General features: G+C 40.1%; 1 protein-coding gene across 11 annotated transcripts in view; it reads right to left on the bottom strand.

Moving 5' to 3' along the window:
* Nucleotides 1–22,147, bottom strand: part of LOC103477275 (vitrin) — a 30,005-nt gene extending 7,858 nt beyond the window's left edge. The window contains exons 1-16 of one of the 11 annotated variants that reach the window (XM_008430273.2): nucleotides 21,993–22,147; nucleotides 14,682–14,769; nucleotides 14,390–14,455; nucleotides 12,760–12,916; nucleotides 12,550–12,683; nucleotides 12,388–12,465; nucleotides 11,627–11,806; nucleotides 11,131–11,175; nucleotides 10,291–10,329; nucleotides 10,144–10,194; nucleotides 8,513–8,575; nucleotides 7,959–8,012; nucleotides 2,943–3,017; nucleotides 2,738–2,803; nucleotides 2,241–2,303; nucleotides 544–606 (exon numbers count right to left, since the gene is read on the bottom strand). In XM_008430273.2, coding sequence (XP_008428495.1) covers nucleotides 544–606; nucleotides 2,241–2,303; nucleotides 2,738–2,803; nucleotides 2,943–3,017; nucleotides 7,959–8,012; nucleotides 8,513–8,575; nucleotides 10,144–10,194; nucleotides 10,291–10,329; nucleotides 11,131–11,175; nucleotides 11,627–11,806; nucleotides 12,388–12,465; nucleotides 12,550–12,683; nucleotides 12,760–12,916; nucleotides 14,390–14,455; nucleotides 14,682–14,712 — 1,165 coding nt within the window. In that variant the 5' untranslated portion in view covers nucleotides 14,713–14,769; nucleotides 21,993–22,147. The remainder of the gene's footprint in view (nucleotides 1–543; nucleotides 607–2,240; nucleotides 2,304–2,737; nucleotides 2,804–2,942; nucleotides 3,018–7,958; nucleotides 8,013–8,512; nucleotides 8,576–10,143; nucleotides 10,195–10,290; nucleotides 10,330–11,130; nucleotides 11,176–11,626; nucleotides 11,807–12,387; nucleotides 12,466–12,549; nucleotides 12,684–12,759; nucleotides 12,917–14,389; nucleotides 14,456–14,681; nucleotides 14,770–21,992) is intronic. The other 10 variants (XM_008430277.2, XM_008430276.2, XM_008430275.2 and 7 more) reach the window with 10 other exon arrangements.
* Nucleotides 22,148–22,170: the final 23 nt, after the last annotated feature.

The following is a 22,170-nucleotide window of genomic DNA, read 5'->3' as shown; positions in this document are numbered from 1 at the left end:
CAGCTGATCTCTCACTGAGAAGGCGAAGTTAAACCCAAACGCACAACATTGCGTCATACTAGTGCAATGACAAACATGACGAACCGGTAAATCTCAAGTTGTGATGTTTTTCTGTCCTCCAATCAATGGACCGTGTCCTTTGGCCCAGGAATGGTCCAGTATGAGTCGCTTTTACAATGGAAACAGACAAAAAGTGCACTGGACTCGTGCCTTATAATCAGTGGAAATGAGGCATAAATGAAGCATTTGTAGTGACTCAGCACTGCAGAACCATTGCCATTTTCAAGTTGGTTATTTTCAAAATACTTTGACAAAATGCATTAATTGTATTTAAACATGTTGTGTATTTGTATCAGGTTATCTTTGTCTTGCACTAAAACTAGTTTATTGATCTGAAACATTTATGTGTAACTAAATAGCAAAAATTGAAGAAATCCGTGAAGTGACAAATGCTTTTTCACAACTGAGTTTCAACAGCATTCTGTGCAAAAGCTGCATTAATAATCTTCAACACCTCCCTGGAGGTTCATTATGGCTGCTCACCTTTGCCTTGGGGTAAATGCAGGGGCATTTTGTGGCTGCCATCTAAGTCAGTGGAGCGAGGGGCTAAAAATGAAGACATTATCAAATATGAAAAAAAACTGCAGCCAAAGGAAACACTAACACTGTGGCAGAACAGCCAACACGCCACTCTGTTTAAATGTTTAGCTTGGCTGGATTTCTGGTTGTGTTTTTATGGTGGATGCTCCAAATGATTTCCAGACCTCAGATTCGAATGCCAACCTGTGCCTCTAAAAAAGAAGAAAGCACAATGTCTGAAATATGAGATTTAGTGCTTTCTGCTGGGCTTTTGTGTTTCGTCAGCAGGTCGTACTGCATTGTTTAATGTGGAGGCATGCAAGTATAAAACAAATAAAATGTGGTTTCCTTTCACAGAGCAGTTAAGGTATTTTAGGTTCTTTCATGTGCAGTCAGACGGAAATTGACCCAACTGTAATATCTGCGTACTGTGAAAAAAAAAAAACTAGAGAAGAAACAGGGAAGCAGCCAGCCTGCTTCTGTTTATACTGTGAATTAAATACAAAAGTACCAGAAGCTGAACCTGGATAAAAGAAAACAAACTGTTTTTTCATCTGCTTACAAAGGTATTCATACTCCTTGAGTCGTTCCATGGTTTGTCACATCACAACCACAAACTTTACGTGATAGACCAACACAAAGCAGAGGATAATTGCAAAGTAGAAAAACAGGGTTACATGTTGTATTTTTAGAAATAAAAGTCTGTAAAACGTCGTGTGCATACTTTTATCCCCATTTACCCATTTAACGGCCTGAAATGAAAATCTAGGGTTGCAGCATTTATAGTGACGTTAAATCACACATAAGTGGGTGCTATTATTCTGAAAACTAGGCTAACACGAGTTTGCCTAGACACAAATGTGCGGTATAGATTTTGTATAACATATGAAAATCATCCTCACAGCATCATGCTATATGATGTGTTCAGGGTGAAATGCAGTGTTAGTTTTCTTTCACACATATCTCTGACCTGTTCAGTATGTCTTTTTTGACACTTTATTTTTAAAGTAGACTCCAGACTATTGTGATTTTTCTATGTAATGTCACTCCAAACTATCTGCAGAAAATCTGCCTGTTTGTAGAGTATATTAAAAAATTTATATATATATTAAAAAAAAGCAGCCTCGGTGCAATGGGCATGCTATTGACCGATCGGTTTTCCTTGGTACTGATCGGCTGTTCAATCTGGAGTGGAGATAATGAAAACTGTAGATGTTAGTTTCTGTCGCACACTGCGTATTAATACTGTATATACTAAGGTGTATTTGGTGTTTGAGTTACTAAAATGGGAAGCTATGGGTATTTTTAGAGAGGTTCTAAAGTATTCTGGTGTGGTTGTGGTTCCAAACACTAATGTTCTCTGACATGTCTTTACAGAACAACTGTGCTTTTATTGAAAAATTACACACAGACTGAATCTATTTGCAAATGATCACTTCTGAATACTACTGGTTGCAATAATTTCATTTGCAGGGTAACAAAGTTATGGGGGCTGATGTAAAATCCCAATAAAATACATTGAGGTTTGGAGGTGCAATGTGACAAAACGTGAAAAAGTCCAAGGGGTTGAATACTTTAGCAAGGCAATCCCAACCCATTTATTGAAACTCTACAACCTGGAGATTTGTTAGTAACCCCAATAGAAATGCATGAACACTTACGGTATGGTCCAAAGCTATAAAGCCAGCGTTCATACTCTGAGATATCAGGCCTGAGATCCCGAGCTAGAGGAGGACGTTACGAAACCCATTAGTGTGGAGGAAACATCAGAGGGATAAGCACATGTTTCCATGGTTACGATTGGTCAGAAATCATCCACGACCAATCCCGAACCAGTGAAAACAATAACTTTTTTTTTCTCACAATTATCACCTCAGAGTACATCACTTTCACATGCATCAATATCCTGCCCCATTCTGCTTTTCTGCACTTCAAAGAAGCCCTCATGTGGCAGGCAGATGGCATGTAAACAGAGATGCCCTTGCATGTACGTACTTACACATGGAGTCAATTCAGCACATACATGGTCGGTCAGCAGATACCGAACTGTACCAGATGCACGAGCATGCAGCACAGCTGGATACGAGGTGCGCAGTAAAGGTTGCGTTACGCACCCAAAACTGCAGCACTCTGTCAGAGAGGAGGTGCATTTACTTACCTGGCATCTCAGGTGTTTCTGTCTCACTCCATGCGTATCCTGAGTCTGGAACTGCATAGCTAACATCTGAGCAGAGAACATTGATGTGTCAGCAACGTCCGGAAAGATTCATTCACTCTGGATATTTCTTTGAGCCCATTTGTCCTTGATCTGATTAAAAACCAACATTCATCTCAGTCTCTGCTGAGGGATTGCTGTTTGCTACCTGCTGGTCGTCGAGCTCCTGGGAACCAGTCAGGGCGAGAGTAAGAAGAGGGTGGCCAGTCTCTCCTGGGGAAAGCTGTGCACGGGAGAATTAGAAAGCCGTTTTCAGGACGGGCATCAAGGAGGGACACACTTGTGATCTCCATCAAAGTGGGATTTATTAGTGGATAACGCACAAGGTGTTCAGAATGACACTAAAACAGTAGACGCTCAGACGCTTCAGGACTGAGTTGCCGCCTGTTGTTTTAGAGAAAACTTGCTGTTTTCTTTCAACTTTTTGGTTAGAAAGATTAAAAAAAAAAAAAAAAGCTTAATATGAATTTGCGTTTTGTTTTGTAGCGGACATACATGAAAGAAAACACATCAGATTTGAGAGAACTGCCAAATGCCCGGCTGCACAGTGGCGCAGTTGGTAGAGCTGTTGCCTTGCAGCAAGAAGGTTCTGGGTTCGATTCCCAGCCTGGGGTCTTTCTGCATGGAGTTTGCATGTTCTCCCTGTGCATGCGTGGGTTTTCTCCGGGTACTCCGGTTTCCTCCCACAGTCTAAAAACATGACTGTCAGGTTAATTGGCCCTAGGTGTGAATGTGTGTGTGTGTGTGTGCATGGTTGTGTGTCCTGTCTGTCTCTGTGTTGCCCTGCGACAGACTGGCGACCTGTCCAGGGTGAACCCCGCCTCTCGCCCGAAACGTTGGCTGGAGATGGGCACCAGCAACCCTCCCGACCCCACTGAGGGAAAAAGGGTGCAAGAAAATGGATGGATGGATGCCAAATGCCCTTCAAAATGCTCTTACTGCACTCTTAGGTTTAGCCAAAACAACCTCTTACTCCACCTCCACAGTTCAAAATATTTACGTCTTTATGTCTGAACTGTTATTCTCTGGGAGTCATGTCTGAATGTTTGTGAATATACGTCAGTAGTATCTGACCACAGCGGATGATTTAGAAATTAAGAAAAGCCTTTTAAAAACAAACCAAAGTTAGTTAACTTCACATAGTGATTCTTTACTCAACTTTAGACATAAGTTTGGATGTAAAACATCTTCCAGGAATGAAATGGTATTTTATCTACATTAATAATATATTTAGGTCTGCATGTTGGGGCAGTTGTTGTTGGTGTTAGTTTACTAATTTTATTAATTACTTGTTGCTTTATTAACTCTTTAGGATTTAATATGAATAATGAGATTAATAATGAACGTTTTTTTTTAATTATATGTAAATAATTTGGTAGATTAAATACATTTAAACTTCAAAAATGTACAGGCTCTTTGTTTATTTAATCTATAAAGAATGATTTATTCCTTATGCTTAAGATCCATTTTTAGGCTGGTTATGATGTCATTTACATAAATTAAAATACCCCAGTTTACCCTATGCACCTTCTTAGAAGTTGGTCACATGAATGCAAACTTAAATAAGCAAAATGCAAACTGCCCGGATAGTTAATTTTATTGACAAGTTGAGGTAAAAACCAGAATGGCGAAGCTCCCTCTGCAACAACAGACTGAACCACAACTGCACACTTCAGTGAAATCCACTCTGAGGAGGACAGGCAGCTTGCACAAACACACAGCGTTCGGCTCTGAGGTTCCCATACAGGGGCGGCTGGTGAGAAGGGTCTCTGTTTGCAAAGGCGGCCTGAGAGAGCGCAGCCAGCAGCCCACTGAAGCGCGGACGTATTATTATAGACCCGATGTCAAACCAGGGACAGTTTAGATAGCAGGTAGAGATAAAGCCAATCTGCTGCGGTTGACTTTCTTTTTTTTTACTATTATTAAAAACTGCCTTAAAGGATCGAGTTCAACTTCCTTAATCATAACCAATTTAGTGATCGCAGAGGTCAAAGGCTGAGGATCCTCCTCTTGGATCGGAGCTTATTTCATATGAGCATTGTGTTGTGACACTTGCTCGCACAAAAGACAGCTCCGCTAAAAAGACATAACCCAAAACATTTACAGCAGCTCCAAAAAAAACGTACTTACTTTTCCACATTTTGTCAATTCACTTAAATGTTTTTCTTTGGGTTTTAATGTGAGAGAATCACATTGTGGTGCAAAACTGAGAGGTGGAACGAAACAGCAAAAAGGCGTCAGCTTTAAAACTTGAAATATTTTTGCAAATAATTATCTAAAAAGTGTGGTGTACATTTGTGTCCCTGTACTGACATCTGCAAACTTTGCCTATGTCTCCAGCCTTGCACATCTTAACACTGAAACTTCAAACTCTCTTTTCAAAGTGTCTCAAGTCAGTCAGATTGAATCAAGACCATCTAGGAGCATCACTTTTCAAGTCATGCCATAAATTCTCATTTGAATATAAATCTGTGCTTTGATTGCAAGACTTTGATATACCCTGATCTAAACCGTTCCTTTACAGCTTTTGCTGTAAGTTTACAGTAGTTTTTCAGCTTGCTGTTTCACCATGAGGACGGGGTATTCAGATCGATATGCAGTGACTTTTTCCCACCAACTTTCACGTTGGACAAAGACATTTGTAATTTTGGTCCTATCTCTTCATCCACATGTTTGCTTTTTATCCCCCAATCCACGCCACTTTGTGCTCATCTATAAGATTCAATTGAAAAAAGTTGAGGTTTGTAGTTGTAGCCTGATCAAAATTGGAAAGCTTCAGTAGATATAAATGCATTTCTAAGTGGTATAGCGTGATTACTAAAATATTTTCATGCATCCTTTAGGCTAATAGACTGACATGTTTCATTATAGACGCCAGACTAGCATCATAACTTAGAGCAATAACACCCAACATCTGTTTTAAGCCGCTAGGTGCCAAAGCTACATAGGAAAAGAATTTTTAAACTCATAAATCAAAAACCAAAGAGATAAGAGTCAAAAGAAGCATCCATCTTGGAAACTCCGGAGGCACTGCTTGGCTTCACCTTTAAACTCTGACTTCCATCTGAAGGAGCAGCCTAAAGGAATCAGTATTCTCGTTCGTAAATCACACGGTCATCCCTCGATCTGAATAGCTGCTTCCTGGATCGGATCAAGAGCTAAGCAGCAAACGTTTTGTGGAAGAGTTTACACCGCCTTTTATAAATCAGATCCTACAATCAGCTGTCATTTAAACAGATATAGCCCTGTCTAATTTTAGGGGATTCATGGCTTTGCATTCCGCAGAAGGAAAAACAGAAGCACATTCCTCGGAGGGCCACACCTTGGCTGGTTTGTGGAGCTTTTCAGAGATTGGACCCATATGCTGCAATGGTTACAGACTTGGGCGCATAACTGGGTCACTTGGCGCTTCTGGTTTCAACTCTCTGAACCTTCACTGCCAAAACTCACAACTGTCACGACTACCAGCTACTTTAAAGGACCAACACATTTACTCCTGCTGGTCTCATTTAAAAAATATATATTATCGGTTTCACCTTTGCAGGGAGCTACAGTTGTGATTAAAAAGATTTCCGATATTTATGATGAAAATGTTTTGAGAGAATTTACATTAATCTATTTGCCAGAGATTGAAGAATTCCATCCATCCATTTTCTTTGCACCCTTGTCCCTAGTGGGGTCAAGAGGGTTGCTGGTGCCTATCTCCAGCTAACGTTCCGGGYGAGGGGTGGGGTCACCCTGGACAGGTCACCAGTCTGTCGCAGGGCAMCACAGAGACACACAACCATGCACACACACACTCACACCTAGAGGCAATTTAGACAGACCAATTAACCTGACAGTCATGTTTTTGGACTGTGGGAGGAAACCGGAGTACCCGGAGAAAACCCACGCATGCACAGGGAGAACATGCAAACTCCATGCAGAAATACCGGGACCGGGAATCAAACCCAGAACCTTCTTGCTGCAGGGCAACAGCTCTACCAACTGCGCCACTGTGCAGCCCCATTGAAGAATTCAAATACCTAATTAATTTGCCTCATTGCCAATGAAGTAAAGAAAATAAAATAAATAATTCTTATTAACCAATAACCAAATCAAACACTGGACAAAAAGACTAAGTGTAAAAAATTGACTTAATGTTGGCTGAACAAGAGGTTTTTTTTTCTCCAAATATGAATTAAGCTGATTAAAACCATTAAAGTTTTGACAACCTGTTTAATCCTCAGATGTCAGAAAAGGTTATTTTCATATAATTTGAAGTTCTGATACTGAGCAGAACTTTTAGAAAAAAATAAAAAACTCTGGGAAAACGTCAAAGAACAACCTCTAGGGCTTGTTTCTGGCATAAATTTCCACTCTGAAATTTGTTTGATTTGTTTCCACCCTGTTAAGTGAAATTAAAAGGCAGTCAGTAGTAATGACCTAACAAACCCCTGAAAATGGTCCCTGTGATGGAAATGTGCTTTAGATTTAACTAGTTACCCACAATTTTTCCTCTCAGACCACAGTGAATTCCACTGATGTAGGTTTTTATAGAAGATATTTTCCGTTTTAACTAAAACAAATTGTTTGCCAAGAACTGTTCTGCACATTTTAAACGCATACCCATTCTTTGCAGTTTTACATTCAGATTACTGGAAATAAAAAAATCAGTTTCAAACCTTTTTATTTCTTTTCGAAAACTGAAGCGAGATGGTTAACTTTCCCGAACTATTTTGATTTACTTCTTATTTTAGTCCAGTGCAGCTGCAGATTTAAGAAGTTTTGGCTGAACTAAGAGATCATTTCATCTAATTCATAAAATTCAGCTGGCTGGATGAACTGGGCAGCAGAGCAAAGAGTAGTTGGGAATGAAAGGTCAGAAACCAAAGGTTGGTTCAGACAACAAAGGCGTTAAGATGTTATTTTAAAGCATGGAGCGGGTTTATATCCACGTAACCGAGATGAATCTGAGAGACTGATTGTTTCATCTCTTAGGTGAATAGACATTCACAAGATTTTTCTGTCGAAGTCTGAGCATCTGCTTGGATTTGGGCGCATCGTCGGCGTACCACAGACTGTAAACATTTCCCTCAGCGCTTTTACAATCGTCTTTACTCTGCTGTTTGATCTGACCCGTCTGCGTCAGCGTGGTCGAGGTCTCCTGCTCAGAGAAACTCACCAGAATTCGACTGGCTCGTTGTCGGGGTCCGCTCGGGTGGAGCCCTGTTAAGAGCTGCTTGCAAGCGACGAGAAAAGCGCAGATAGGAGAAGAGAAGAGAGAGGGAAAAAAAGAGAAGAGGAAGGAGAGTAAAGCAGAGTTTCAGTTTTGGGCTTCCATCCTCAAATGTAGCCCAGCTGTTTTGCTTTGATGGAAACTAAAGACTTTTTTTTTTCTTTCTCCACAGCATGCTATCAAAAACAAAAGCATGTACGATGGGCGTATTTACAAGCACTAGCTCTGCTTCATTTGACTCTTTTCATCTCGTAAAACGAGAATGTGACTGGGGAGGACGCTCCTGATGACAGAAAACAGTGGTTATATGCAGCGAGGAATGTTAGCTGGGGAGCTCAGAGGATGGTATTAGTGGTGACCCTGAGGGTGAAGATATCAGAGGCTCATGAGTGTAAGCAGTGGGGTTAGACTTACAGCAGTCTGCTGACGGTGGCCTGCATGCTACCTGTAACCGTTTTTGATTTAATCGTGGGTGTGAGTGCACTAATGAGGAGGATGACCTGGGCCGACTGGAGAGGATGGTTGCCTCCTGATGGCTGAGCCCGCCTCTGGCCGGCGCAAACCTTGGACCAAGATTAGAAGGAAGAAGTTTTTCAAAATAGCGAAACATTGCGGAGTTAATCTGTGCTGATACTTCAATAAAGTATACATTTTATTGCTTAAATGTTAAATGTTTGTGTTAATTTGCACCTAATTTTCACTGAAATTAGACTGCACCAATGTCTAAGTATCAGCACAGATTGAAAATACAGAATCTCCCTCAAGTATCGCCACCTCTGGTAAAGACGTGTAAAAATCCTTAGAATAAATTCGTGACACTCTTTTTTTCAGCTTCAGCTCAAAGGTAGAACAACCATTTCTGTTTATTTGGTCATATGTTTTGTATCATTATACTGTTGAGAGACCCACTAATGACCCATTTTCACTTTTTTCCACTGGATTTTTATTCAAAATGCTCGGTTTTTCATGAGTCCATGCTGCCATGAACTTCTACAAAGTCCTGAGTGCTCACAGCATCATGGATCCTCCGTCATACTCTGCATGAACAGCAGGGTGTTTGCACATAGACATTTTATGTTTCATACCAGACCCACTAGGAGTCTTTGCAGAAAAGCTTAATCTTAGTCCTAGCTCAAGTCTGAGCGGAGTTTGACAAATTCTTTGATAGTAGAGCAGAAAATACTTTTTCCAGGCATGCTTCTCAAATAAGACTTCTAATAGTTGTCATAGGCAGATCGCTGCTCCTCGCTGCAGCGAGCTGCTTATTGTGTCTGCTGGAAAACGAATAAGGAAACGCCTAATTTAACTCAATTACAGTTGTTGCTTTCTGATTATTGCCCTGACTGGATATGAATGAGTTTAAATAAGTACCAATTTCCCTTTAGTCAATTCATTACATGTAAAGGTCAACAAACATTTGCTTTTCCTGATTGGCAGGTTCTCTTGCCTTCCCTATTTTAAAAGTAACATAATGTCACCTTCCAAAAATAATGGGCAAAATCACTTTTGGTAAAAGTGATTTTCTTTTACCTAAATAAAAAAAAGAGGTGGTGATTTAAAAAAAAAATGACGTAGACCATTATTTTAGGAAGGTAAACAATAAATGTTGGGGTCAAACTGTTGCTCTGTTAAGTGGACATTGTTATAGAGATTACAGCTCATGAAACAGCTATATATTTAAATATGTTGCAAATTAGCGACATTAGGCATATTTGGAGACCAGAAAAGGTTTCCATGATGTTGATGCTACTCAAGATAAACATGGCTTTGAAATTTGGTTACAACATAAGTTTCTGTGTAATCCACTCTTGTTGGATTCTTAAGGGCATCATTATGCTATTGCAATAAAAGGTGAATTTATTTTAAGTCCTTACATTCATCTTTACCAGGGGTTCCAATATTTGTGAAAGTTGGAACATGACCCACAGACCTGAAGATTACACCATAAGCACCATTCCTGATTTGCTACTAGTACAAGTCGAATATCTTGGTAGATACTGAACAGAGACGGCATGCAGAGCTTATGTGCACAGGTAAAAATAAAAGAAAAGTGTCTGAGGGTCAGTGTAAAAGGAAGAATTATGTTTTTAAAAAGCAGAGGTTAGCAGGTTGGATTTTTGAGTTGATTTACCTGCGCTGGCCCGCTGTGGATACCTGTTTGGGTAGGAGCTACCTCTGAACACTGAAGAGATGGTTTGATGGTTTAGTCAGACTGGAAATGCTTAGTTGTGTGATCATTTTTTCAATAGCTGGAACTTCTTGAAGTGTATTTACCCACCTTGGCTTGGACTCTTTCCTTGGGCACTCTGTGACTGTCCTACACCAATCACACAGTTCATTCACAAAACATTTAGATAAAAATGTATATTACAAACTGTAATGGTTTTACTGGTTGGTGTTTTTTTTGTTTGTTGTTTTTACATAAAGCTATTTGTTGATAAGTGTGGAAGATACCACGGCCTTCCAAACAAAACAAGTGATATTTCCAAAAGCAGACCACTGTAATGCCATGTCCTGTTTCCATTTATTGTGGTTTTGTGTGATAAACCAACAAGTACCACAAAACTGTAAAGTGAAAGGAAAATTATTCCACTAAGCAGTACAGCAGGAGTCGGTGTGGATTGGATTAAACCCAAACGCATCATACTTGTGCGCCACATTTGTCGTCGCACTAGTATAACTTGCCACAAGCAGTATCTTTTTTTCTGTTTCCCAGTTAATGGACTGTGTTGTGTGATGTCAGTAGCTCCACACTAGCTGTACCATTGTCTTATGGACCAACAACTGAAGGGGGCCCAAGAATGGTGAGGTACGGGTCGGCTGTATAGGCCGGTCCAATTGAAACAGACAAAAAACTGTATACTAGCCCGTAGCGTATTGCTCAGTGGAAACAAGACTCTAGTCACATTTAACAGATTACTCCACATCAAAATTATGCACTGCTTTATGTTGGTTTACCACTTAAAACCCCAATAAAATACATTAATGTTTGTGGTTGTTGAGTGAAGAAAGAAGTTACTTTTGCGAGGCTCTGTGTGACCCAGAATACACTATCACCACTGTAGCACCTCATGCTATCCCTCCTACAAACAATTATTCGCTGCTTTGCTTCACTTACTTGAACTTGCGGCAGCCACATGGGCAAGGTACGGGTGACTGCTGCCTGGATGGAAGAAAGACAAATGGTGTGCCGGTGTGGAGAGAAGGAAGATAATGTTACAGAAAATGAAAGGGAGAGGGAACGCTCGGCAGCCTATTTGGCCCTCTGCCCATCTCATTTGAACGCATACCTTAAGATACGGTGGCACTGTACTCACTGTAGCGGCACCGCCGTCCAGAATGACGCAGAGTCTCAGTGATTGTGTTTTTATTTAATCAGTGATGAAAGCTACAGTTAAAACAGTCGACACTGCATTAACTTCATCACAGAGGAGCGGTAATTGCTCCACAATTGCAGTTGTAATTGGCACTCATCATCGCTCATTGCAGAAAAGAAGGCTTGTTGCGGCAAGCTGCAAGCTCTGATTATAAGCTGCTAGCGCTGTAAGTTAGACTAGACGAGGCAGGCTGCTCGTTTACCTTTGTAAACGTTTTTATCTGCTTGTGTTATTCACCTGCGTCCCTGATTTTATGCACTGCGGCCCGGGCTTTGGTGGTTGTGGGTGGTGGCGGAGGCATAGTGGTGGTGGTGGTGGGAGCAGTTGTGGTTGTCGGTTCAGGGGTCGTTGTGGTGGCTTCAGGTGCTGTTGTTGGCGGCAGCGTCGTGAACGCAGCTAATTTGGTGTCCTTTGAACCTGGAAAAAGAGAAGAAATGAAGGCGGTCACAAACGAGGAGGATGGATGAGAGCGTCTACAGTGTAACCTCTGTGTTGTAATGCATTCTTGTCATTCTTAGCAGACTGCAGCAATCCAAATCCAGATTCAGCATGCCAGAGTCAAATGTGGCATGCTGAATCTGTCACCTTTTGACCCCGAAATATACCAGACAAAACAGGTGGTCCTAACAGGGTCATAACAAATAGATGGAAAGAGCATACTGTCTTTAACATTTAATGTATTAATGATTAATTGATTACTACTAAATTAGTTGACGATTATTACAGTAATCAATTAATCGTGATTAATCTGATTGTCTCAGCTCTAATCCAGAGACCAAAATTTGTACCTGTTTTTCTTAAAATACCCTGAGCTCCGTTAGCTTGTGTTGATTGTGTCTGTGAGCATCAATTTCGAAATATTTCCACATATTTCTTTGGGACTGGACTTTGACTGGGCCATTCTAAAATATGAATGTCTTGATCTTCTCTATTCAAAATGAAAACTAAATATAATCCCTTAAAACTATATGGTAATAGTGTGAAGATGCTTTTCCTACCTGTCTTCACATAGGTTGGTCTTGAAGGAGCGTAGTCCAGAGTGGATGGGTAGATGACACCTTTCTTTGGTTTCCCAACTGCGACATGACAAATTCAGCTTTTATTCAACAAATTTATTCTAAACAACTGGTTTTCAAAAATATTTAATTCTGCGTCAGTACCTGAGACCACAAATGACTCCCTCCACTTGGGTAAGGACAGTGACCGCACCCCGTTGGAGTTGCTGCCTTTGTAGACGTTCTGCCCGGCCATCTTCCTCACAATTACTTTCCCCCCTGCGTTTGTGATGACTCCACTGTGCACACAACATGTTTGTCAAATAAAACCATCATGAGACTGTTTTGGCGATATTCATTTCCCAGTCCAAACACCTATGGATGGCTGCATTGCAGATGCTGGAGATGGAGGCGAAGACGCCTGTCCCGTAGACCTGCTGCTTGGTTTCTTTACAGTGTGCTGGACACTTGGCAATGAACTCTGGAAGGTTAATCTTCCCTGCTCGGACGTCACACTCTATATCAGGAACAACTGGACGGTGGACAACAAAATACCAGAAAGATACAAAAAGAAAATCACATCACTTTACAATAAAGTAGACATTTCTATGGAAATGTGGTATATTTTGCTACATTTTAGTATCACTACCAACACAGAATCTACAGAGCTTAGGCAAACTGCATCTCAGACTTCAGATACAATATGACTGACAGGAGAGGGGAGCTTAGACTCAATTTTGATTTCCCTACTGTTTAACTTTTTACAAAAAATGGGTTTAAATGATAAGGATCACTCTAGGAGTCACTCCCATGAACTGGGAATTGTTGGGACACCAGAGTCACCAGAGTTACATCATAATGGATGGAAGGGCACCAACCAAAACCAAACCCATCAAGCCCGACTGGAATCTGAGTCTGCCCACATGGACTATAAAAATGGCAACAATAACAAGAAGAATGCTTGGAGGAATCAGGCCGAAAGCTTTACTGTACTGTCAAGCACAGTGGCAGCAGCATCATGCTCTGGTGTACTCCACAAGCGGGAGTATTAATTCATCTCCTTCAGTTGGAATGGGTCGTTGACACACAAACGTTGACACATTTAGGTTTTACGACAATATTCCGAAACACACAATCAAAACTAACTTTGGTTTCCTGGAAAAAGAACAGATCAGCTGCATCGTTAAAAGCCGAAAATGAACCATGACATGCCTGGCCGTGAAGACTGCATCTGAATTTGACTATACGTTGCTCTAGAACTGCAGCATCTCACAGTGGCAGCATGTTGGACTCAACCTTTGTCTTTTTGGTTGAGTCATTGTATGTTTGGACACTTATTCCCTCTGGTTTTATATGCTGTGTGGTAGAAAATATTTTTGCTCTTAAATTTTTACATTCAGACAGTAGTGGTGCATAACAATGGCAACAATGTATTTTTTTTACAGCTGGGAGCAGCAGAATAGAAGCTCAGAAGTTAAAATAAAACTGGAACTATGATCCCAAATCTCAGAGAAAATGATGCATTGATGAAGAGAAGGACCAAAGAGCAGAGAGAAGAAGAAATAGCAAACCATTTCTTCCATCAATCATAACGAGGAAACATCACATCTCTGTGGTTGATAGAGATTCAAAGAGGTGCAGCAAAAGCAAATGATGTGGATTAGCAGTGACTGGCAACAATTGATGGTGTCATCCAGGATGTGTTACTGTGAATATAGTCTCTGTTGCCTGGATATTGACTTGTTAGCATGTCGTGAGATGGTCATACATCAACAGTCTTCAGTCAGAGGCCTCTTGAGATTTGTTACAAGACTTACTGCTACTGGATATCCTTCCTGCCCACAGCATCACCATCTGCAGCAACTCTTTCAAAACACCAGGATAATGCAGATGAAGGTGAGGTTCACCTTCCTGTGAACCTCAGCTAGCACAGAAACTTGGGGCACATAATAAAACTGAAAGGAACGAAGATTATAGGCTTTTGGCTGCTGATGAAGATGATCACCTTGCTTTGGTTTCTTGCTCTTTGATCCATTAGGCTTGGCCCAGCATGCCCAAGACAAGAGGAACGCTGTGGGTGAAGAAGAGGGCGTTTGACATATTAGCAGGCACAGAAACACAATCATCAGCATTTTTTTCTGCCCACAGAATCTCTTAAAGAGAAAAGATGCTGCTGCTCGACGGTGTAAATGTACTGCTATCTGAATTTTATGGCGATATGAGACACTGTAGACAAGACTGAAACAATTAAAAAACAGGAATATTAGTGTAATAGAATAGACAGACTGCTTTCTCACCGTAGAAGATGACAGTAATGGATCTGATCATGATGAATGATGTTCTGGTTCAGCAGCTCAGCCAGATGTTCTTGAATTACTGCTCCACCTTGCAGAGAAGGGAAACGGGGCAAATGTTTACTTTTGTCTTATGAGCTCTTGTTTTTCTTGCTAGTGTAAAGAAAAAAACTCAATAAACTTTCTAGAAAGAGAAAAACGTCATATCTGGAGATGCAATGATAAATCTGCTGCAGCTCATGTGTAGAGTTTCTGCTTGATTGTAAAAATATATGAGTTTTATTCTGATCAGTGCACCGTCAGATGCAAGTGGTACCAGGTAATGCTGACCTCGACACTCTTTGGTGTGGAAGTCATTACTGTGGGAACAATGGCCAAAGTTGGTTGCTTTTAGTATAAAGTGTAGTCAGTGGAAGAACAGGCATAAAAAACCCATTTAAAAAGAAAATATATGTCACAGATTTGGTGTTAATTCAGGCTCTAGAAGTTACTTGTCACATTTCAATCCTTCTCCATTTATACTTTTTCAGTTTGGGTCATTTCATACTCTCTTATGCTCTCTTTCGTTCCTTTTGAAGGCTGATCTCAGGTATATTAGGCTTCAACGTCTTCTTGTAAGAGGATAAACATCTCCCTGGGGAGTATTGAGTGATGTATGGTCTGTACAGAACATCCCAAGGTAGACAGGATGGCTTTGTGTTGGGCATGAAGAGGCAGAAACTGCAACTGTATTACATGGAGAAGGAGACAAAATGATTGGCGCCTGCAGCAGAGGCAGAGTTAAATAAACAAAGACGACAGAGTTAGTTCGTTTATGTGTGAAAGACTCAGGGTTGGACCAACAAAACATGACATACAAGATGGTGCCAGGTTACAGACAAAATGTATATATTTTGTACAGTTTTTTGGCTTAATCACAGCAATATTTAAGTATGGTTGTTATTCTTAAATGGTACTTTTAATGGGCATCATATTCTAACTTATTGAATATGACTAAATAATATTCAGAATGGCATTTTTAAAATAAAATGTAAATAAAAATGTTTTTTTTATTTATTTTTCAACTCCTTTTTTATAGTTTTATCATCTTTTGAGAGACGTCTGTCTCATTTCCTATCAGAAATAAACTTTTTAGCTGTGCAAGAAATATTTTAAATCTAAATCTGAGCATATGAATGATTTTTGAGCTCAACTGTAGCTGTACAATCTTTCAGAAGCTCAGTGTGCCTAAATGTGAGCAATTGTATTTCAAGTTTAGACTGCTTTCTCACACGCAAGAGATGTTGCTTCTGATCATGATAAAAATAAAGGACAATTCCTCACGGCAGGAAAACTCAAAATAATTATTTTTTTAACAAAGCAGATTATAGCTCTACAAAAATTGTAGATTAGGCATACATCTTTAATCAGTGCATCTTCAGTTACTCTGCAGGAAACAAGACCAAACAAAGACCTTCTGCAGCCTGAAACCACCCTGAGAGCCGAGTTGTACCCAGAATGACCTGTTTAGCATTTGTCTTATTATAAGTCATGTTGTTACACTTCAAAGGTCAGTCATTTGAGGTAAAGACAGTATTTTAGCCATTCGCAATCTCACCTTCAAACATATGAGATAAACAGCCTAAAGAAATCCACCCACTAACATCCATGCAATCAGCTTTATTAGAGAGCACACAGACATAATCTAATGAGGAAGGAATGGAGAACTGCCCTCAGACGGTTTATGCGCTTGAGGGTGACAACCACATAAAGCTGGATCCTGCTTAGAAATACAATCTGTTTGCGGCGAGGAGAAAACCTCCCTCGGCATCTGTCATTCAGAAGTCACACACATGTACCAACATTGAGCAGACTTGTAGAACCGCGTTTCGCGTTAGGAAGCGAGTGGCTGAGGCTTTGCTCCGTGCACCGTAATGTGTCATTATAGTTCTATTACTGCACAGCAAATCATGAACACTGACATACAGCAAGAAAATGCTTCACCACACAGAGTCTGACAGTGAGAGCGCCTCGTAAAAGCCTGGCTTCATGTGTGTGTACCCCATCAGCAAGTCCAGCTGATGTTTGTTTCATGCAGACGTGTGATATGGACACTGAGGCTTTGGAATATTTGCTACAGCTGCTCATAGCACCATGAGACAACTATAAAAACATTCTCTTAAGGGCTTTACTGTTCAGTTGCTCCTGCTGGCAACTAGGGCTGAAATGATTAATTGGATTAATGATCAATTAATCGTTAACTGGAGCATACTGACAAAAAAAAAAGATATTTGCTGAAAGAACCATGTGTTAAAAGCAGCAAAATTGTATAAATAATATACACATTTTGCATTTAAGATAAAAAGAAAAAACAACTTTCGTCTGTAAATATGTTCTATCCAGAACTCATAAAGTGGCGTAATTTTAGCTTTACCTGGTTTAAAACGAAATTTTCTACACCTTTTGATGCAAAATTACTAATTGGTTAATGCAAAAAAAAAAAAAAAAACATCAGTTAATCTATAAGATCAAATGTACACTAAAAGAATGCTGTGATATTGCTTTTTTGGCAATAAAATGTTTATTTTCTTATTTCAAAAAGGCAATGAATTATTTATTAGCATATTTTAATGTATTTTGAAAAAAAATGGTTCAATGAAAATCTGCAGGATTTAATTCTTTTCAATTCAATCACACAAACATTTCAGTTGATCCTAGTTTTCGAACAGTGCAATATGCTTCATCCATTATTATTAGTAGTTTAAAAAGTTTTCTATCCAACTAAACCCAGCAGATTGCATTGAGTCACTGGCTTGCAGCATTTACTCCCAAATGAGTAAATGCTGCAACAGAAGCATTTACGGAAGCAACAGAAGAAAGTCAATTGCATTGAGTCATTGATTCAACATTGACTCCAGAGAAACCTCCAGCTGAGTCTGACTCAGTACGAACGACCTGGGGGGTCTGAACCAAATCCAGGCCTTATTTCTGGGGTTGAGACCAGAAACCTACATTTCTTTGGTCGTGATTCACATCTTATGACCTTAGTCCACCTTCTCAAGTTGATAACCTTAGCCTTAAACTTGAAGCTGACCTTCATCCTGGCTGTTTCATACTTGAGTAAAAACCTTAACTGTTTTCTAAAGATGATGGTTTACAGACACCAGCATAACCATATAATTCACAAAAAGGTAAAGAGAAAAGATCAGAGTCTGAGGTTTCTGAACCAGGCACCCTCATATTCATGATTATGCTTAAAGGTTCTTGAATGCCACAAACAGGATCGCTGACCCGGCAGAGTACAACCACACTTGAAACAATTTTGTGCCGTGAATGTGCAGCTTTAGCCTTCATTTCACTGCAAGACCTTCAAAGCATCACTGCCAATATTTCAGCACCTCTTCAGAATGCATTGAGGAAAATAGTTATATGCTTCCTGAAGCTCTACAAAGCACATCAAGAGTGAATAACCAAACTCCAATGAGTGTCTTAGCAACTTTCCAAGGCTCCTGGCCTGGTCAGCTGTTAAACAAGCTGGAGGTAAAACACACTGCTCCTTCTGAATCTGACATTTGACTGGATTAAGCCTTTACAGGAAGGCTGAGAACTGGGATTTCTCAAGGATTCAAACAGTTTACAAGTGAATCAACCACAACAACCTCACACAACCCATTAACTGCAACTTTTTGAATTAAATTAATAAAATACCTGAACTTTTCAAATTATTAGTACTTATTGAGATGAACATCAATGTTTCACCAGCTTTTTAAAGTCCTTTTTGCTCAAAAACTATTTTTTTCCCCTGACACGTCGGAATGGATGCTGTTATTGGGTTTGAACGCTAAATATGTTTTACAACCTGCAGGAATTTAACATTAGAATTTAAAAAAGAAGAAAACAATTAGCTTGTCACCTATGCAACGAGTCACCTTGTGGTGCAGTGCATGCATAACAAAACTCCATGAAATCTCTGCTGGTCCGCCCCCCCCAATCCAAAAAAAGAAAACCTAAGCATTTCCCAACTTTTATTAGTGTGTATGAAGTGATTGTCGGAAACTATAAACATGACCTGCTGCAGCATTTGTGAGAACTGACGTGTCTTTTTCCACTGCGCCAAGCTTTGACAGGTATACAGATGACTGCTAGAGAAAAAGGACTGCAATTTGTCCTCACAGTGGATAGCAGCAGACTGTGAACATGCTGGAACAGATATGTGCATCTAGAGAGCCGGCGATATGAGACAGGAGCGCACAGCAGACCTCACCTGAACACCCAGCCGCCTCACAGGGAACCATAAACCCAGGGTTTCTTAAATGTAGAGCCACCTTCAGTAATTGCTTCTAAGGAAGCATTAATTTGGCCGAGCTGCACCTCTGCTGAGAAGGATGACATCACAGTAAAATAACAATAATTTCAGACTACTTAATTTGTGTGGAAAAAAGAGTAATTACACAAAGAGAAAATGATGTTTTCTTTGAACAACCCGGGGGTTTCCTGCAGGATCTGAGGAGAGCAGATCCTGAAGGTTCACACAGCAAATGCAACCTTACATGCACCCAAGCATTCAGCAAATTAATTCAAACCAGACATAAGTTCAGTACAGCTTATTGGGTGCTTGTTAAATTTTCCATTTATCACAGTAATAAATTACTTTTACACTGTAATTGTAATATGTTTCACATTTAACTTATGTTAAGCCATTCTGAGTGACCTCTTTAATTACGCTGCCATAGACTTAGGCCTCTCCTTTTTCTGCTGTATTCTCTTACTACTCTCCAGTTTTGCATTATTTGTCATCATTTCAACTTTTAACTTTGTGTTTGTGTTTGTTTTATATGAATCATAGAAGCTGCATCTGGTCTGGTATTATTTTAGCTGTGACACCTTCATGGAGCTGCTGCCAACAACTCAACGTTTTCCTCTTATAGATGACACACTGGACCCTGTTTCAGTGTTTAACCTTGTCTCTCTCTCCTCTCTCCCCTATTGGCTGAGCTTTTACTGCGCTGTCTTTCATCCTGTGGTGAATCCTCCAGTTCTGCTGGAGGTTTCTTTCTGTTAAAATCAAGTTTTTACTCTCCACTGTCACTACATGCATGCTCACTATGAGGTATTGCTGCAAAGTCAATGACACAATTACATTTCCAGGAGATGTGAATGCTACAAATCAATGACTCACTCTTATTTGCTGGATTTCCTTAGATGGAGCATTGATCATCCCAGTGTCTGGTAATTTATGACCTGGACTGTTTTCTGCAGTGGCCTGCTAATGACCCATTTGTTTAAGTTGGGTGTTTTAAGCAGGGAAGCATTAAAACCCTACAGATGTGTGATGAAAACTAGCAATGCACATCAGGCTAAACACACCATCAACAATGAACCACAGAGTTATGCTGTTGGGATTATTTTCATCAACAAGGAATGTGGTCAGAGCTGATGGGAAGATGGGTGGAACTAAATACACATGAATCTTACAAGAAAACGTCTTGCAGAGGTTCACCTTACAATGCAAATGACATATTTTATGTTTGAACAATTGAAATAGACAGTTATCAGCGTTTTTAGGAAGGGTCTCAAGTAGGGGTGACAATTTATGTGGCCAATTTTCTTAATTTTTGGAGATCAGTGATAGGCTGATACTTGCATATAAAGATGATATTATCCATCTACCTCAGCAAAGGTCTAAAAATCAGTCACTGTCCTCTTTCACTGTCAGCCCTGACCTGTTGCAGTTAACATTAGTCACTCCACTTTTGCCAACTCAGCAAGTTTCTTGCTATATATTGGCATTAGCCAAAATTGGAATTGACAGGTCAGGCTTTTTAAACATCAGAAATCGGCGATCGGCCAGAAAACTGAAATCAGTGCAACTCTGGTCTCACGAATTCACAATAAGCTGTGATCTCTAACCCCCATGAATACTGATGGTCTTCTGTAAATATACATCCAAAGCTATTGGAATGGCTTAAGTTAAACATATCTATGTGTTAGAATGGCCTAGTCAAAGTCTATGCCTAAGCACCATGGACAATCAGTGATGGGATTTGAAAAGAATGGAAAAGTAATTCATATGCACCACAACCTTAAATAGTTTCACAAAGCTCAGATTTTTTTATATGAAAATGCCAGCTGTTTTTTTTTTTCTTTTAGGAAAAACCAGAAGCTTCGGTGTTGTATCTAGCCACAGAAATCAAAGAAAGCAGATCCCATATCAGGCAGGTGTTTCAAAGGAAGCTCCACTGCAAACAGGATGTGGACAATATGGGCTGGGAGACCACACATGTCTTACAAAGTGGTTGTTCCTGATGAGCTCTAAAAACGCATTGTGGGCAATTAAAATTACATGTTTCATCGCATTAGTGTAATCTTTGCATGCAGTGATCGAAAAGTGAGGAGTTGTGTTCCCCGCTTGGCATAAACATTAATTTTCTGAAGTGGCCAGTGCAGATGCATTGAGGGTTAATAGCTGGAAGGGATTGGGACTTGTTTGAGAACTCGGTAAAACCCTGCTCCTGGGTGAAAGCAAGCCTGAAGCCAGACTCTTTACACACATTACCAGGAAGTGTTAAAACCCACCATTCACAGGTGTCAGTGCTGTGCTCCAAAACATTTTTAATGGAGCAAAAAGCTGCAACAACAAGCAGAAAGAAAGTCAAACTCCAGCATGTCTCTACAGGGTCACTCCTGCTGCTGCTTCTGATACACGACTTGTTTATTGAGTTCCTCACAGGCTGAATTATTTTAACTCTTGGCAATCAGCTCAATGCAAGCTGCAGCTTGTTGCTGGACATGTTATGCTGAGACCACCTGCGCTTAATAATCCTGCTTCAACACAAGAAGAAGAATCAGGAGAATGTATATCAAGATGCCAAGCTTAGTTAAAGATGAAAAGTTTCCTCTCTGTTACAGGTGGAAATAACTTAGAATAAAGTTTCAGGTGAGTTGATAGGAAAATATATATAGAGATATTTTTTTTAACTTATTAGTGAAAGTATGTAGTGCTTACTGCAGATTGATGTCATGGTGAACCACAACCAAGGCAGCTGTAAGTTTATTTAAGCAGTATGTATATCTGAGCATAGATTTCACAATAAATTATTTACTAAAAATGGCAAAACTTCCAGTCATGCCGATGAAATTGAAAAATCCCCAAGGACTCGCATCACCGAGCAATTGCGAATCGATCCTCTGACAAATGAACTAATTATGCATCATTTAGCAAGTTAATAATTCACTCAAGCCACGCAAATGCCACAGAAACCATATTGCTGGAGTTGCTTCTCTCAGCTCCCTGCTCAAAACCTCCTCCCCGGAGAGCAATGAAGGAGCCTTTACCTGAGGAGGTAATATAATCCGGTCCGCGTTAAAAACGTAATCCCATGCGGAATCCTTTCCTGGTATTCCTCCTCTGGATGAACCGAGGAGCAGCGATCCTTCCACCTGGAGTTTCACTTCAAACTGGATGGCTGTGCTGATTAGAAGCGGAGAGCAGGATGGGTGCAGAGTTGTTCGT

This window comes from Poecilia reticulata, linkage group LG15 (assembly GCF_000633615.1).
Source record: "Poecilia reticulata strain Guanapo linkage group LG15, Guppy_female_1.0+MT, whole genome shotgun sequence".
Taxonomy (NCBI): domain Eukaryota; kingdom Metazoa; phylum Chordata; class Actinopteri; order Cyprinodontiformes; family Poeciliidae; genus Poecilia; species Poecilia reticulata.
This window is presented reverse-complemented; position numbering and strand designations above follow the sequence as displayed.